Genomic DNA, 18,486 nt, shown 5'->3' with positions numbered 1-18,486 from the left:
AGGATAATCGTAACATTGGCCCGTAGTCATAGTCAAAATAAAGTCGACTAAAGTTCTGAACACATTGAAAACGACGAGCTACCGACCACAGCTTCCAATTTGTCATCTTTATTATCTAAGCGCTTTGTCGATGGCGACATGATTTCTTTGAACGCGGCAGCGACATCATTGAATTTGTATGAGTTTGACATAAAAGAAGAAGAAGAACCTTATCTGTCGCCAAAAAAATATAAATAGATCTAATCTGGCCACAACCACAGCCGTCGCGTAGCCCGGTCGTCGCCAAAATAATTATCTACATAAGAGTACGTGTTAAAATAATTTGACAGCTGTGGTTTGTAGCTCGTCGTTTTCATTGTGTTCGGGCTATAAATTGAAACAGCATACTTTTATCGCTTTAATAAATCGATTAATTTACATTTAAGGCCCGTCCACATAGAACTTTGGCGTTGCGTTGGCGTTGGCGTCGCTTCAACAGCTGACTATGAATACATGAATTCAAATGCAGCCGTCCACATAGCCGAAATTCGACAACGCTCACGCCAACACAAAGCAAAAAGATGGCCAACTCTCAACTTTTCGCGTACGTTGCTCGTCAGCTGTTGCAAATAAATACAATTATGTGAAATATTTTTCATTTTCAATCAAGTGCGAGCAAGAAATATCTTTTTTAGTGCAATTATTGATATGAAATATTAATTAATCTCTCGTTAGTATGTTAATTTAGTGGCCCAAGCATTCGCTGCCAAACGTTCATTGTAGCAAGCATACTTTTAACGTGCGTTCTGTCAAACCAACTCCAACGCCAAAGCCAGCGCGAAAGTTCTATGTGGACCGGCCTTTAAAGTACAAGCTTTTTTCTTTTCACGGTTGGAACTCCTCCGGCGGACCCTGCGCTATCCTCAGTACTCTCTAAAAGCTAAACAGTATTGAAGCACATTAAATTCACTATCTTCTGCATAAACGAAATTTTCTAAACGGATTAGGAGCTAATCATTAATTAATCGACACTTTCGTATAATTAAAAAATAATAATAAAAGAAAAGTTACTTTCGGCAAAAATATCAACATGAAAGAACCTGTTAACTTTTAGATTCTTGCACGTCAAAGTATGGCCCTTCATTAATATAATAAGGAACTACTCATCTATATTGAATAATAAATGTAGAAGTTATGAGCACTTACAGGCTAACCTAATATTCGCGGCTTGCGTTTTGGTACGCATGCCGTCGAATTTGTTTTTTTGCGTCACCCGAAATTCACTTGCATGCGTTTGCATTTGATTTCATTGAGCGAAACGTCAAATCAAAATGTCACGCAGAACAAAAATTGGAAATTGAGTTAGCTTCATACGCACGCCGTTCAATTTCGGTTGATCTCATACAAGTTGCATGTGCATGAGAAATTTTTGACAATAAATTGGCGGCGTGCGTGAATATTAGGTTAGCCTGTTAGGCCCTGTGCCAATTGATAGAAAATAAAAAATTTTGACGGATCGAAGTAAAAATTTGACACTTCTCGTGGTGAATACGAACGTCAAAATTTTACCTAGCTCATGGGGCTAGGTAAAATTTTGATAACTTCTAAATATGTTTACAAATAGCATTGTTTGGCGGTAATAAAGAGTTCAAATCAAAATAGAAGCTGAAAAAATGACAAAAAAAGCGTACGTTACTTGTAAGTTATAAGATAAATGAAACTTGTGCGCGAATATTTATGTATTTATTTATTCTATCTGTTTAAAGGGAACCACGCGGAAAGGCTTATGTTAATAAGAAGGAGGACAGAAGAGGATGCGCTGTTCAGCGGCAAAAATGCAAACTCCAACGAAGGATGGAAGTAAGTAAAATATAATATTTATGTACATATATAGTTGATTGGCAGATCTGAATGTAATTTTGCAGAAAAGTATCGGCGTCGCTTCCAATGAACAAAGACTGGATGTGCTGCAAGTCACAGTGGAATGCTCTAGTGAAGAAATACAAAAGTTTCTTTCGCTACAAAACAGGTATGGACACATCCATTTGAAGGTTAAAATTGTATTTACCAAAATGTTATTTTTACACCAGGCGAAGGAACAGGAGAAGAGGCGGTAGCAGAGGAAGCAAAAGACTGGCAGTATTTCGACGCGATGCACGAGTATGCTTCGCAGAAAGACAATTACCATCCCCCTATTTATTGGACAGCGGAGAAGGAGAAGTGTCCATGAGAGAGAAATCTCCAACACCTTTCAGCTCATCTGCAGCCCCTTCAACTTCTCGCTCATCCACATCGCGATCGAGATCGGGCACTCCACAGCTGCGCAACAGAGATGAGCGTTTTCAAAGGCTGGAGCAGCATATTATAAGACGTGACCATAAATTCAAAAGGAGAGTGGGATCTTTACTTGCGGTTTTTGGGCAAATGGTACAAACCGATTATCCCCACATAAATGTAGACAGTTTGCTCGTATCTTCCGAATCGGATTCAGACTAATGTTTAATACGAATTTGATTTTATTAGTTCGTGTAGTTTTAAGAAAAAATGAAGTGATATCTTAATTTTTTATTTAAATAATGAGTGTCATAATGATAAGGTTACCGTACATTGATAAGTATAGACTATATCGATGGCTGAGTGGAAGATCGACCTATCTCGGCAGTCAGTTCGAAAACGCCCTATCACAGAAAATTTTTCAACAACGCCCTACTAAATTTGGTTGAAGGATGCCGTATATTAGAATTTGATTGAAAAACATTCTAAACACAGCTGCTGATTCAAAAACGCCCAATCTCTGCACATTTTCAATGTATTTTCGTTTGAGATAGGTCATTTTTGAACCAAATTCTGAGATAGGGTATTTTTAATCAAATTCTAAAATAGGGCATCCTTCAACCAAATTCATTTTCTGAGATAGGGCGTTTTCGAACTGACTGCCGAGATAGGTCGACGTTCCACTCAGCCATCGATTTGGTATTTTTTCCAAATTTATTTAGCCTTTTTTTATAAGAATATATAAAAAAATATCAGTTGAATGGGCTAGAAAACGGAAATTTCACTTATTAGTTTGAAACTTGAACTTGTTTTTTGTTAAAGAAGAAACTATATTCTTAAAAAAAATCTAAATAAAAAAAAAAATATCAAATAGTCTATACGTATCAATGTACATTGACTTTATCATTATGTTACCCACTATACACCTAATAAAAATAACATAAACCCACATTTCAAACTTTGAGCAAAGATTATAAAAATTCAGGAAACTATAGTTTTATAATTTTTTCATAAAGTGTGAAATGTGGTTTTATGTTATTTTTATGAGATAATCGGCATACTTTTATAAAAAAAATTAATGTGCATTATTTAATGAAAAGAAAACTGATCAAAATGTCGCCCTACTATTTTGTTACTCGCAGCTGTACCTACTTATCCTTCATTTACTTCAATCGTGTCATAACTCAAAAAAGCAACACTTTAGATAAACGGCTTTAAAGTTTTGAATTTACATACATATGCTCCCTTAGTAAAAATTAATTCATATTTTGTTCTAGTGAGCTATTGGTAATCGGTACAGCTATGAAATTTTTACACAATATAGAAGAACAGGCAGCGGTAATTTCTGCATACTTAACTAAATTTTTGTATTTCTTTGATTATGTCACTATTGAAGTAAATGAGCGATATAGTAACAAGATTTGGTTACATACCAAAAAACATGAAGCTTCCTTGAAAAAGACTTATACGGTTTTAGGTAGAGAACGAACTTTATTTTTATTGAAGAAACTTTATTTTTATTGAAGAAACTTTATTTTTATAAAAAACAATTAATTTAATTTGAAAATAGATAAATAAATAGTCTAAACCTAACACTATGTGGCGAACTTATGATTTTATGCCACTCACTTTACATATATGTAGCATTAGATATTGAATACGTACCAAAAATGCATGAAGCATAAAAGTAATAAATAAATTATATTGTCTAAAATATGCGTTTTTGTGAAAAAATTATAAAACTTCAGTTTAGAAGGTAGAATTTTCATTTTGTAAAACGATGAAAATATTTGTTCTCCTTCTCTTAAACCGTCAACAGAATCAAAAAGTATATTTTCATTTCGGTTATTTACATTACTAAATTCGTCTTCCAGTATAGTGATTGAAGGGTCAAAATCTTCGTTCATTACACAAATGTTATGTAAGACAAATGCACTAAATACCGTTTTTATACAATTTTTAATTGTTAGCTCTAGATCTCTGTTAAAAATATTTCTCCATCTAGTCTTTAAAATGCCAAAACTTTGTTCTACAATAATTCTTCCTCTACTATGTGCAGTATTAAACCGAGCTTGATCTTGAGTTAAAGATTCTTTAAATGGCGTTATTACAGGAACTGGCGAAAGTTGACACGGGTATCCCTTATCACCAAATAAATAATATCCGTTTGGTGGATAGTTGCCTTTTGCATATAAAGGGCTATTTAGAAAAACACGGGTGTCATGCACAGAACCAGGAAAACCAACGAAAACATCAGTAAATTTTGAGTCACTATCTGCGACTGCTTGCACTTGAATGGAGTAAAACTTCTTATGGTTTATATATTCATCATGTTTGTTAACAGGGCATTTAATTCTTATATGAGTTCCATCGATAGCGCCAATGAACTTGATGAATGCTTTATTTTTTGCCTTCCGGAAAAACTTTAAACCAAGTCTATCATAGTCGTTCACAGAACCATGGTTAATCAAATGCCGCAGATTCAAAAAGTCCTCTAGCATCTTATGTATTATATTTCTCACTGTGTACCTACTGAAACTCATAAAAGCTGCTGCGACCCGGTAACTACAACCACATGCCATCCAAAATAAAAAGCAAATAACTTCATACTCGCACGACCATCCATGATGTTTTCGGGGAATTGTCTGCACAATTTTTGTAAACGTGCTGGCAGAAATCCTTAAGTGCATCCGAGTTTTTATTCTGTCACCAGACATAATTCCATTGATGTCCTCAGATATAACTCTCGGGTGAAGGTAAATAACTTCCTGAAAATATTCGCACAAAATTAAATATAAAAATATAACAACTTCCCACACAAGTATTACCTGGCGGCTCGCACGTTGCCTAAAGTTCTCAAGTAATATCAAATCATTAATTAATCCCAACGGCTTTTTACCCTCCATTCCCGCCCAACCGACACGAGGGGCGCAGTCCGCATGACGTACGGAAACTTTTTTTTTTTTTTTAGTTTTTTCGTGCCGAGTAGTGGAAACAGGAGTTTGTTAAGTGTCGAGATCTAAAACTATTCAGCTACAGAATCAAACTCACCAGCTGATTGGATATGCTAAAGATAGTATTTCAATTATTGAGAGTGGAAATAATAGTTTTCTTTATAGTAAAAATCGAGTCCGATACGTCAAACGTGCTGGAATGACAGTTAAAATCTTGACATAAACCACGGAATGATTCGTTTAGTTCAAAATTAGTTTTGCATGGCTTTAAAAATAGAGGTCGAAAGTGTCTTGACACTCGAGAAGGAACATTAAAATTTACCTCAGCCAGGAGGGCCGGGCTATTAATCAAGCCTGTCATTAATTTTACGATAAATATTATACCCAGCATTTCTCTACGACTTGCGAGTGTAGGCAAATTTATGAGCTTTAGACGACTTGTGTAAGGGGGGAGATTGTAATCTGAATCCCAGTTAAAATTACGCAATGCAAAAAGCAAGAATTGTTTTTGAATTGATTCAATCCTTTCTGAATGAACTTGGTAGCGGGGATTCCAAACAATAGATCCTTATTCTAGTATAGGTCTAACTAAACTGGTAAAAAGAGCTTTTGTAACATAAGGATCTTTGAACTCTTTTGACCATCGCCTTACAAATGCAAAAACGCCTTTGGCTTTATTGACTGTAACATTAATATGATGGTTGAAATTGAGTTTGGAATCCATTGTGATACCAAGATCGACAAAATTGGATACCTGCTCCAGATTATAATTTGATATTGAATAAACAGCTGGTTGAACAGCCCTCCGAGAGAAACACATAACTTTACATTTTTGAAGGTTTAGTGGCATATAGTTTGTATTACACCAACTAACCACGTTGTTCAGATCCGCTTGTAACAAAGACCTTTCTTCGATAGAGGACAATGTTTTAAAAAGTTTCACATCATCGGCATACATTAAAATTTTTGAATGTTTTATTATAGAAGAAATATCATTAATGAATATCAGGAACAGAATCGGACCAAGGTGGCTTCCCTGAGGAACTCCTGAAGATACTTTAATGATGTTGGAAGAACAATTATTAACAATAACTCTTTGTGTTCTATCAGAGAGGTAAGATGAGATCCATTGAAGGAGACTGGGCTGAAAGCCGATTAGGTCGAGTTTACGGATGAGTAACGAGTGACATACTTTGTCAAAAGCTTTACTGAAATCGGTGTAAATTACGTCGGTATGAGCATTTTCTCTAAAACCGTTTGAGACATGAGTTGTAAACTCCAATAAATTAGTAATAGTAGATTTTCCTTTAGAAAACCCGTGTTGAGATTGTGTAATTGAAGAAGATATAGAATATGTCAGCTGGTTAACAATAATTGCTTCGAATAATTTGGGGATAGCGGAGAGTTTCGCTATGCCTCGATAGTTTTCTATAGACGACCTGCTGCCGTTTTTGTGAAGTGGTATTATGAAAGACTCCTTCCAGGCTGACGGAAAAACGCCATGTTTAAGTGACAAATTGAATAGAGTTGTTAAAGGCTCGCAGATGTTCTCAGCGCAGTTTTTAAGAAAACAGGTCGGAATATGATCAGGTCCAGGCCTAAATGACGCTTTTAAGGTTTTTAAATAGTGTAAAACTTCATCGGAAGATATTACTGGAATATAAGCAGAGTTGATTGGACAAAGGTCGTACGGATAGTCTCCACTTATAGGGAAGTCTACAGAATAATTGGACCTAAAGAACCGAGCAAACATGTTGGCAATGAGTTGGCTGTCGCTAGATACAGTGTTGCGATAATGCATAGCGGACGGAAAACCATGTGCCTTACGCTTTGAATTTACGAAACCATAAAATGATTTAGGATTGTTAATTAAATTCCTCTTAATTTTACATAAATATGAATTATAACATTTCTTATTTAATGCAAAGTAGCTATGCCGCAAAACTGAGTACCTTAGGTAATCACTGTGTAAGCCCGTTCTTTTATACAGTTTAAAAGAGTGCGACTTTTTATTTTTCAATTTTTTAAGCTCTTTAGTGAACCATAATTGTATTGGTTCTTCATGAACAATATTACGTATTGGCACATACTTTCGAAACAAATTGAAAACAGTATCATTAAAGTGCTCAACGCTACGCTCCACGTCATCTCTATATATTGGCCAAGATAACTTTGAAAGTTCTTTGTTAATTTTCCTGAAATTTGCTTTCGCAAAAACATATCTAGTACTTGAACTTGACTTATTATTATGTATTTCATTTATGATTTCGTAGTTTAACTCAAGAGTAGGATGGTATGCATCTTCCGGCAAAACTAGGGGATCACACCGATTAGTAGAGGCCTTCGGAACATCATCAACGTAAACGAGATCCAAGACCTTTCCAAACTTATTTGGACATATATTTATTTGTTTGAGGCATAGTTCAGCCATTTCCTCCAGAAATACATTGTAACTATCTCTAGATGAAACTGGTACAACATCGGCGTTAATGATGTTCCATGAAATATGTGGCAGATTTAAATCGCCCAAAACAATCATAGAATCGAATGCCGTAAGCATTGCATTTACGGTCTCAAGTAAAGAAACTAGCTGCATATATACCGATACGGCAGAATTAGGAGGGATGTAGCAAAGAGCTAAATAAATATAAGTCTTTCCAGCCTGTACACGTATACATTTAAATTCGGTATATTCAATGACAGGAAGACTAACTTCCTCGGATGGTATCGATGAATGCACCGCAAAAAGAACTCCACCGCCGATTCTGCCCACGCGGTCACTCCTGTATATTTGATATTCATTTGGAAGAATTTCGGAATTAAAAATATGAGGTTTGAGCCATGTTTCGGTCAAGGAAATAATATTATAATTGCAGTCAAAACCTTTTAAATATAAGTCAGTTAATTTGGTATTCAAACCTCTAACGTTTTGATAGTAAATACTTAAATTAGACTTGCGAGTTAGTTTTTTGAATCAGAATTAAGATTAGAAATTTTAGCTACGTTATTATTACTTTTATTAGGTTTATACTCAAACTCGCGAACAAACGCCCCGGTCGGCCAAAATGAACTATTTAGTAGTGAATCAAAATCTTCGGAAGCTACATCAATTTTAAACGATGAAATATCGCGATCGTATTTAAAATTAAATTTACGAATAAATACATCTTTAGTTCTAATTTTAGTCGATATGTATGACTTTATATCATCCGAAGAAGTATCTTTAGCAAATCTAGAGACAAAGATTGATCTTCTCGGAGGAATTACAACCAACTTTTTGGTAATGATGTCTGATGTGCGGGGCTCCGAATTATTCGGAGGAACTAAGTTAGACAGTGGAGCTTGAGATGTTGATGGCAACACTGTTAAATCAACGGTTTGACTATTTTTTGAAGTAGACCTAGTGGATATGGCTTTAGAAATCGGAGGCTCCAATGCCTGAGGGCATGGAGAAGATAAATTAATAAGTTCTAAGGACTGGGATGGAGGATTTTTTTTACCAGAATCCGTGGCTGTCTTTTTAGGTGGACTAATAACATGTCCACTTTTATTTTCACGGCTATCTTCAGAGTGTGGAGGGTCGTCGAGACAAGTGAAAGATCTAAACATTTTTTCGTAATGCTTAAATTTCTCAACAAGCGCCGACAGATCCTTCCCGATCTCAGAAAAACCATTTCTGGACTGCCTGAAGAATTTAAATAAATCAACTTCGGTTGATCTACATTTTTGACAAGACCAACGAATACATTCCTTGTATTTCCATCAATATCGCCATCAGTAAAGAAAAGTATTTTCTTTCTATTCTGTTCATTTTACATATAAATTTTAACAAATTTCAGCAACACACAAAAATAGACTTTTCGCTCGAGCGTTTGTTTGGTTTTTCAACTGTCAAAATTTAACTCTGGATTTGGCACAGCAAAATTCAATTTATTTGTACACCATAGCAAATTTTTCGACCCCGTCTCACCACGGAGAAAAAAGTTACCGATTGGCACAGGCCCTTAAGTAGAGATACAAAAAGTTTCTATACAAATTTATGATTTGCATATTATGGGTACAAACCTTTTACTACAATTTTTAAACGCTATATCTCAGAAATGCTAATCCTTAGGAAAAAAATTTTACAACAGTTTTTATAGATAATTGTATGATCTACACTTTCGTCTCACCTATTGTTATGGTAAACCTCATCGGTTTGCCGAAAAATGCAAAAAATCAATTTATTTAACCTTGAAAACATTTTTTTCCAGAGGTGGGATCGATGGGGACTTTTGACATTCCATTCATAATGGTGTTCGCAACATTCGTACCAATTTTCAGCTTTGTGCTAATTATTGTAAGCTTAACCTTACTTTTTGAGCTAAAACCGGAATTGAAGTTTTGAATTTACATACTCAATATACCCCCATAGTAAAAAATTAATATACATATTTTTTGTTCTAGTGAGCTACTGCTAATTGGTACAGCTATGAAATTTTTACACAACATATACTACGTTTATGCGTAGGCTAATTCACGAATTCATTTCATGAATTTGGGTTAAAATTGGCTGCATAAATACCATTTCATAAATTCAATTATACACGAAAGTTAACCATGAATTCGGAATCATTTCATGAAATCGTGGAGTGCAAGTCCGGCAACGCCACGTTCCACAAACAGCTGTTTACTAGGGTTATGATGTTTTTAGATTAAAAAGCATGAGTGGCATAAGCAGGATTTACAACACTGGAAAAGTTACGTGAATTTATTAAAATGTAAAATAAATTCAAATGGATTAAAATTAAAATATATTAAAACCAATTAAACCATATTATGTTCATTTCGTGGTACCAATAGGTTTTCCAAATTCAAAAGGAGTCCAAAAAAGCTACAACCCTACTGTTTATTTTCTTGCTCTTTACTTCATGAATTCGCGAACTATGCATAAATGGGACAACTTTTAAATTCATGAAATGAAGAATTCATGAATTCTGTCGCATAAACGTAGTAATAGAATTGCACTTACTTTTCCAAGTAAAGGTTAAATTAGTGGTGACATACCATAATGCTCAGTCATAACCATTGCCATAACCGTAACCACATTAACTACCAACGATTATAGGTATCATAACCATAAACAGCGGATTTCTCGTAGTCAACAATATCGGTGGTGGCAGGCGCGGAAAAAGACACGGAAATTGTGTAATATCGTAGGATACTTGCGCATAACTTGTTTCACTTTCACTAAATTAACACTAAATTCTTAAAACTCAACAGCTTATCATAAAAAATATGTATGTACATCAAATTAAAGGTAATAGCTTTCTTAATAATATCAATTTCTTTTGCATTAGTTGTGAATTTTTGTTAAAAAAGGTTATTTTATGAAAAAATACGAAATTTTTATTCGTTTTTTAGTATATTTGGTTTAAAAATATAAAAAGCATATAAGAAATCATCAGTTTTTCAATCGGATATGTAGTTCATAAGATATTAATATTTAACAAATTAAAAAATTTTTATTTAACCTTTTATATCTTTTTTATATTATCGCGGCAAATAATTTTGGTACAGTTGAAATCAGCGTGAGAAGTTCTATACAGCCACATTTTTGGTTTTTGCACAGCTAAAAGGTTCAAATTCTACACTTATGCCAAAATGTTGGCTGTGACCAATTGGTTTTTTGAACGTCTGGCATCACGTTCTTACTCGCACTTCAGATATTAGATGATTATGGTTATGGCGGAAAAGCAAAATTCAATTGGTCTCTATGGCTATGGCGTTATAATGTAGCACCACTAATCGAATACAGTGTTGACCATAAGGTTGGTTGGAACAGCTCCTTTAGATGGTCATGGTTATGCCACCACTAATTTAACCTTAAGGGCCAGTTTTTCAGTGCCAGTTTAAACTTAGATTATTAATTAGGCCGACATTTGATTGGCTGATCTTAGTTTAAATCAGCCAAATCGGGCGCTTAAACTTAGTTTAAACCACGGCCTTGCACTGAAAAACTGACCCTAAGTGATTTATAAATATACGCGTAAAAAACTTATAAAATAATTGGTTTTAAAAACTTTATGTATGCTTGTTGCTATAAACATTTATTTTATGCATGTAGAAGTAAAGTCGGCCGCTGTGGTGTAGTGGTAAGCAGTGGGCGCTTTCACTCATCAGCACCTGGGTTCAAGCCCTGGTCAGAGCAACATTGCAAAAAAATATAGAAAAAGGTTTTTTCTTAGCAGCGGTCGTCCCTCGGCAGGCAATGGCAAACCTCCGAATGTATTACTGCCATGAAAACAGCTTCTCATAAAAATACAATCGCCGTTCGGAGTCGGAGTAAAACTGTAGGTCCCTCCGCTTTGTGTGACAACATCAAGGCGCGCGCCACAAGTCGGAGGAGAAGCTCGGCCAAACACTAACATATGTGTAAGCGCCAATCTATTATTATTAGGCATGTTTTGTTCAACCATCACAAGCAAATAGCTAAATCTTGGTCAAATAAAACGAAATTAGCTTATTCCCTATGTTAGCCTAATTTTGACTGCAAATAGTGTCAAAGTAAATTTTTGCCTCTTTCTGATTGGCTGAAGGAGAAAATTTCTGATGCTGAATTGCAATGCCTCTTGTTCAATATACAAGCCAAGATAGCTTTTGCTTACTTCTTTATTTCATTTCATTTCATTTATTATAAAATATAACATTAGCACAATAAGATCCCAATGATCTTTTATAGTACAACTGTAACTTATAATAAAGAATTACAATATGTTAATGTTTAAAATTAAGTAATATATAAGTCAAAAACAGGAACAACAAAAACTTACAAAACTCTATAGAGAATCACAGGTGGAGCATAAGGAAAAACATAAGAATAATGTATTGATTACCCTATACCTAACTAGATAGCGAGCCTCAGAGGAAAGGGTATAACTTTGGATATGAAATAGCATTTTAACGAAAATAAGAATACAAAACACTCTTAAAGTTGCTTATGTTCAAACTATTACGAATATGAGATGGAATCGAGTTCCAGGTGCGAATAGCATTAACAAAAAATAGTCTTGCAGATGTTAGATAATTATAGTTGGGCACGATCAATTCCGTTAGGCGCGCAGATTTCGGGAAAGACAATTTTTCAAACAGATAGCTAGGTTCCTTATCCATCATAAGGCGAAATAGAAAAATGCAATTTCTAGCCTTCAAGTATTCAAAAATACCGCATCCCAGGAGCAGTGATTTCCATTCAGATATATGATCGTATTTCGCCAACCCAAAAACATACCACGTAACGTGATTGAATACCACATCAATTTTATGAGCAGATTGTGAGTCCAGCTTACTGTAGATTAATTCCGAGTAACATATTATAGGCAATATTAATTGAATGGCGAGTTTACGCCTAATGCTCACCGGTGTAAAAGTAGCAGACATTCTTAAATTCCGCAGAGTATAATATACTTTGCCGACAACGGAATTAATATGATCAATGCAGGTTAAACTAGTGTTTATAACAAAACCTAGGTTAGTTACTTTTGACACAAACTTAAGGGACTTATCACCAATGTACAGAGAAGGCATCACATTACAAGTAATATTTCTTTTACATACTGGTAAAACAAATGATTTTTCACTATCAAGACATAGACCGTTTCTCACAGACCATGAAGATATAGACGACAAATCACTATTGAAATCCGCGACCAAATTAACCACATCGTCATGAGCCCCTGACAAATAAATTTGAATGTCATCCGCATAAGCATGCATCTTTGCATGCTGACTAGTATTAAATATGTCATTAATGAACATACTAAATAGTAATGGTCCCATAATAGAGCCTTGGGGTACACCCGTTGTTAGCGGTCTAAGTTCGGATACTTCATAACCAATTTTTACTCTCTGAGCTCTTCCGGACAAGTAGCTTGTCATTAATCGGACAGCAAGTTCACTAAACCCAAAGTAATTCCTAAGTTTAGAGCAAAGTAGGTCATGGCTAACCGAGTCAAGAGCTTTGGAAAAGTCTTTTCATAAGCCAATATAATTATGTTGGGTAAGTCCTCCATACAAAATAAGCTAATAGCTTAAATTTCTGGACAAATAAAACACAGCTATTTTTAGAAGTAAACTTATTGCAAGTTTATTTCAAAAACTTCTTTAGAAATCTTTGTTAGATCAGGTTTCAGCAGTGTCTCTCAAGTTACAAATGGAAGAGGTCATGAAAGCAAAGCAAACTGATTTTTGTTAATTTTTCGCGTTTGCCCTAAAAATACTTGGAAGTACGAGTATTATCGATACTTTTTTGCAATCATGAGTACTGGCATCGATTCTTCTTTAGAGTATTCTAAATCAGTACTAGTATCGATACTTTTCGAAAAAGTTCAATCACTACGTAATAGTTGTCAAAAACGCTGATAATTCGCACCACTAGAGCTGGGATACTATCGATAGTACCGCCACTCGATAGTTTCCGAAAGGATAGTTGAAAACATCGATAGTATCGATAGTACTATCGTTGTGAAAGGTATTGAATTGAAACGCTCAAGAGATTGTATATTTTTTTTAAATTTGAGTGCATCAAAAAGAACTTTTTATAATGATAAATCAAACTTATTAATTTATGCGTCTGAATTATATAACTTATATACGTACACTTGCATCCCCTTGAATAGCGACAGGCAAAATCTGAATTTATTTTTTATATGGCAAAATCAAATTCGGATTTTGTTTGTCCCTTTTGAAGTGCAAAGAAGTGAAATTGGCTATAAAAATACATTTATAATACTACAAAACAAACAAAATAAAAGACATTCGTTTAAATTGACAACTCATACTTATAAAAGTTCAACTGAGATCAAATACGGAGGCGCATATAAAAATCCAGACAAGGGAAATTATTAAGATTTTACCATATTATAAGAAAACGAATATAGTACTGCAACAAAATAAAAGCACAAAAACATTTCTTAGCACTTTTGACTATTTTTTTGTTTATTTAGTGTCTACTAATTTTTTATAAAAGTTGTGTAAAACATAAAAAACTACAAAATAATTAAAAATTCAAGCGTTTTAATTCGAATTTCCATAAAAATTTTTTATAAGCAGTTTTATAGCTTATTAAATTTTACTACAACTCAGTGTAAGCTTATAGTTGCTAAAAATCCCAATGACTTAATTTTTCTTTTTTGCCGACTGTGTTGTGAATTTTCTTGCATAAAAAAATTAATGTAATGTGTAGAGATGTAAAGAAGAGACATTGTGAAGTCTTGCTAAAACCGACATCGATAGTTTTCAAAAACTATCGATAGTGACGACAGTTTTCAACTATCGATATTACTATCAATAGTATCCCAGCTCTACGCACCACAGTATATACAGTAATAAACCTTTTTGAGTACTCCTCGGGGGTAAAATCTGATCAGGGTTGATAATGAGAAGAGCATGAATTTTGCTGATTCAGAGTTGCATACAAAATTATTGTGGTATGAAAGGGAGCAACAACCGTACTAAGTCAGAGTGGCACAGGTAATTTTGTAAACAGACACTTTTCTAATAATTTTAAAAAGATAATTGCTATTTATTTTCCAATATTCAGATATCCAGCTTGTAGCCAGAGGCAGTGGCTTCTGAGGCTCACTAAAATATGATGAATATTGGAACAGCTCCGGGTAATGGACCATTGAATGTGTTGGCTGAACTTATGACCGCCATAACCAACGCACTCTCCAACCAAATGCGTGTCTTGAATTTGTAAGGTAGCAATTGATAGCAATTCCTATTGTATGTGTGTATGACTCATATTTTTGATATTCTATACTTTGATGTTAAGTATTTTTGGGGAGTTCCGCTCAAACTTGGGTGTGCGAATGCGCTGGCAGACATTGGAGTCTCTATAACTAAACCTTGTTTTTTTTTTGGAATAAAGATTAAATATATTCGGAAATTTAGAGTTTTCATTGATAAATACACAAAATTCACGTTTTTTAATAAACAATACGATGTGAGTTGCCAGTTTATAGAAACACAAGCGTTAATTATGTACTTAACTATTGATATTATTCTTAAGTAAGCATTGATACTATACTTAACCCACATTTTGTTCATAAATAACATAATTATATAGATTTTATCCTCGTGAAGACCTTTTTCTAATCATCAGGCGAAATTCCCCACAGTAAGTGTTGCCGTGCTCGCAAAACGAAAACGCTGCACACAACCCAAAAGTACTCCTCGGGGACCAATTGGTGAAAAACTGCGAAAAGGTTTATTACTGTAAATACTGTGGCGTAAACGTCGCACGTACACGGTGGTGAGATTTCATTTACATGTCGCTCTCATAAGTTTGATCATGTCACTGACGCCAACGTACGTTAACGTGTCAGCTGACACGATCAAACTTATAAGAGCGCCATGTAAATGAAAACTCACCACCGTGTACGTTCGACCTTTACGCGTGTTTCTCTCTCTCTCCATCAACTGTAGTAAATTTTTTATGTTTTACGTCAAACAGACACGGCATACGTACACGTAGGTGAGTGTGGGCACCTTTACGCTGATATTTTAATTTTATCTAAGACTAAGGCCTTGACGCAAGTAAAAATAATTGTTTCTAACATACTAAGCGATCTAATCAATTGGTTCTAAGTATTCTTTAGTTCATATAACTACACTCGTAAATGTAATTAGGGCTCTTATATTAGGAAAATTTGACTTTGGACTCGTAATTTACGCACACTGCGCAAAAAAATATCTTAAATTGCTAGAAACACCTTACCATGCAGCAGAGGATAAGAAACATCCGTGCATGTCCCACCTCCCCAATAAAAGCTATCTCTCACGTCGAATACTGCTTTCAATAAAAAAACCGATGTAGCAAGCAATCTGCTTTATTTCGTATATTAAGCTACATGAAATATTTGGACATCATATCTACTCCGATGCTTACTAAATTAAAAACTCTACCGCATTGGGCATTTGCCCAGTTCCATCTCTAAATGACCTGGGAGCTTATTTTCACAGACGGTTCCAGATATGATACCAGCTGTTTTTTTTTGCGGTAACAAAAGGGCTAGGTGTTTCAATTCTCACCGGTGCTTTTCCCGCGTACTGCTCGGCATTTACAGCCGAATCAGCTGCATTGCTAGAAGCTATACGTTTCGCCTCTAAAAACGAAGGAAATTTCCTCATATGCTCGGACAGTAAATCAGCAATCGAAGCCTTTTTTTACTCTTTCGACACAAAAACACCATTAAAATTATGTGGTTTCCTGGGCACGTCCGAATAGAAGGGAACGATTTTGCACACCAATGATTTCTGTATTAAAAACTTTGTTTATGCCCGTATGATACTACGTTTTTTTCTTGTATTTCGAGTGTATTTTACGCTGTATTTTGAAAGAAAGAGAAGGTCACATACAATTTCAGTACTTGTGTAAGCGAGTAAGCTATATACCAAAAAACAAACGAAAAACTAACGAAAAACAAACTAGGTTGTTAAAAACAGTCCGGCTAACTTGTATTTCGTTAGGTTTTTTTGACAGATGGCTGTATTTTGTTAGTTTTTTTACACAGCTGTTTGCATTTTGACATACGAGAGATTTTCTAAGCATACAATGGAAATACAAGTTGTATCTATTGCAACAAATTGTTTGCTAAACGCTGCTGCCTTAATACAGCGTAGGAAAAAGAAAAAGACTAAAAAAAAAATATTCTGCGCAATGGCTTTTAAAAAGAGAACTGGAAGGTAAGTTTCGAATTCCACATTAAAAACACATGTATATAGTTCGTTTTTGTAATTATCAAAAATACTTTTCATAGGATTTAGCCATAAACTGGTAAAGGAAATTGAGTGCGAGGATTCAATCCTTCACAAAAATATCTTAAGAATGACTCCAGCTCAGTTTGCATTCTTATTAGAAAAAGTACGCCCCTATATTAGCAAGCAAATTCAGGAACTGCATAGGAGCTGCGAAACGGCTGCAGCTGACATTGCGATATCTATCCACTGGTAAGATATAATATTTTCTTGGTAATTTTTAGTACCGACATACACATGTATGTACATATTTCCAAAATTAGGTGAAACCCAAAGGTCACTTCAATTGCCGTTCCGAATTCAGCAGTCAACCATTTCCAGAATTTTAAAGGAATCAATTCCCGCAATATATTTGGCGTTAAGGGAGGAGTATTTGAAATTCCCTGCAAGTAAGCAAGATTGGCGTGATATTGCAAAAGACTTTTATCAGATGTGGGGATTCCCGAACTGCATCGGCGCTTTAGATGGTAAACTAACAATTAACACTTTTAAATTCACTCAACTGATGAAACGTCTCAGGAAAGCATTGCAGAATACTGCCAGTGAGGAAAGCAGGATCTACGTATTTCAATTACAAAGGATACCATTCATTTGTATTGATGGCAATCGCTGATGCCCACTATCGTTTTATTTATGCTGATGTCGGTGTTAATGGGAGAGTGGGTGATGCTGGAATTTGGTTGAACTCGGCCTGAAATACGCTAATGAAAAAAATGAAGTACATATACCAGCCCCATGCACGCTCCCTTTCATGTCAACTCCCTCGCCTTTTGTGCTTTTAGCCGATGATGCCTTTGCTCTAAAAGACTACTTAATGAAACCTTACTCTCATCTAAGACTATCACCAAGCGAACTTAAATACAACAACATACTTTCGAGGAACAGGCGCGTTGTTGAAAATGCTTTTGGCATTCTTGCGAACCGTTTTCGAGTTTTATTTTCACCCATCCATCGCGCTCCAGCTGCAGCCATTCAGATTGTATTATCTTGCGTATGTGTGCACAACTTTTTAAGAACAGAAAATGTGAAAAAGAAAACTACGTTTGACGCCATTTCCGAAAGTGAAATAGATGCAATAATAGATAACAACTATACAACAACCGCTTCTGAAAGAAATGCGTCAAAAAGGAGCGCTGAAGAAATAAGAAAAACTTTGGAAAACTATTTTTCTGCGGTAAATTAAAATATCGTTTCATTGTTTAAATAAACCAAAACTTTTCGTGTTGGAAATTTTCCATACTAGTAGAAGCAACAATTGGTTTATTTGGTGATTAAATAAATGAGTACAATGTCTTCAATTTATGTACATACCTACTAGCTAATACCTGCCTACTTAGCGGTGCACCGTGAGTAGTACAAACACTGTTACATTTTTGATTCAATTGGAGCAACCAAATATTTTAATGAAAGTAATATTAAGGTAAAAAAGTGGTAAGAATAATCAAAATACATATTCACTCGGCAAAATAATAACTCTGCC

General features: G+C 34.9%; 1 protein-coding gene and 1 long non-coding RNA gene across 3 annotated transcripts; both read left to right on the top strand.

The window, feature by feature from the left end:
* The first annotated feature begins 1,520 nt into the window (after nt 1–1,520).
* Nucleotides 1,521–2,786, top strand: LOC118734118. Of its 2 annotated transcripts, none has more exons than XM_036463830.1 (4): nt 1,521–1,677; nt 1,746–1,839; nt 1,905–2,008; nt 2,070–2,786. In XM_036463830.1, exons 1-4 carry the CDS (start codon nt 1,653–1,655, stop codon nt 2,207–2,209), a joined length of 363 nt encoding a protein of 120 aa, XP_036319723.1. In that variant the 5' UTR covers nt 1,521–1,652; the 3' UTR covers nt 2,210–2,786. The 2 variants fall into 2 exon arrangements, with proteins under 2 accessions (XP_036319723.1, XP_036319722.1); XM_036463829.1 differs by having other exon boundaries at nt 1,885–2,008.
* Nucleotides 2,787–17,024: 14,238 nt separating this feature from the next.
* On the top strand, nt 17,025–18,486 carry LOC118734116. The gene is made up of 3 exons (XR_004992334.1): nt 17,025–17,198; nt 17,270–18,345; nt 18,395–18,486. It is a non-coding gene; the product is annotated as an uncharacterized LOC118734116 (long non-coding RNA).

The sequence above is a fragment of the Rhagoletis pomonella genome, unplaced genomic scaffold (genome assembly GCF_013731165.1).
Source record: "Rhagoletis pomonella isolate Grant_MI unplaced genomic scaffold, Rhpom_1.0 Rhpom_scaffold_00002, whole genome shotgun sequence".
NCBI classification, from domain to species: Eukaryota; Metazoa; Arthropoda; class Insecta; order Diptera; family Tephritidae; genus Rhagoletis; species Rhagoletis pomonella.
Note: the sequence above shows the minus strand (reverse complement) of the source record. Positions and strands in the feature narration are given on the sequence as shown.

Bases quoted from the DNA above. Each gene is read 5' to 3' on its own strand.
- LOC118734118 (XM_036463829.1), top strand. From the start codon at position 1,794: ATGCGCTGTTCAGCGGCAAAAATGCAAACTCCAACGAAGGATGGAA. The intron at 1,840-1,884 runs GTAAGTAAAATA...GTTGATTGGCAG, and splicing joins AACTCCAACGAAGGATGGAA to ATCTGAATGTAATTTTGCAG. The intron at 2,009-2,069 runs GTATGGACACAT...TTTTTACACCAG, and splicing joins TTTCTTTCGCTACAAAACAG to GCGAAGGAACAGGAGAAGAG.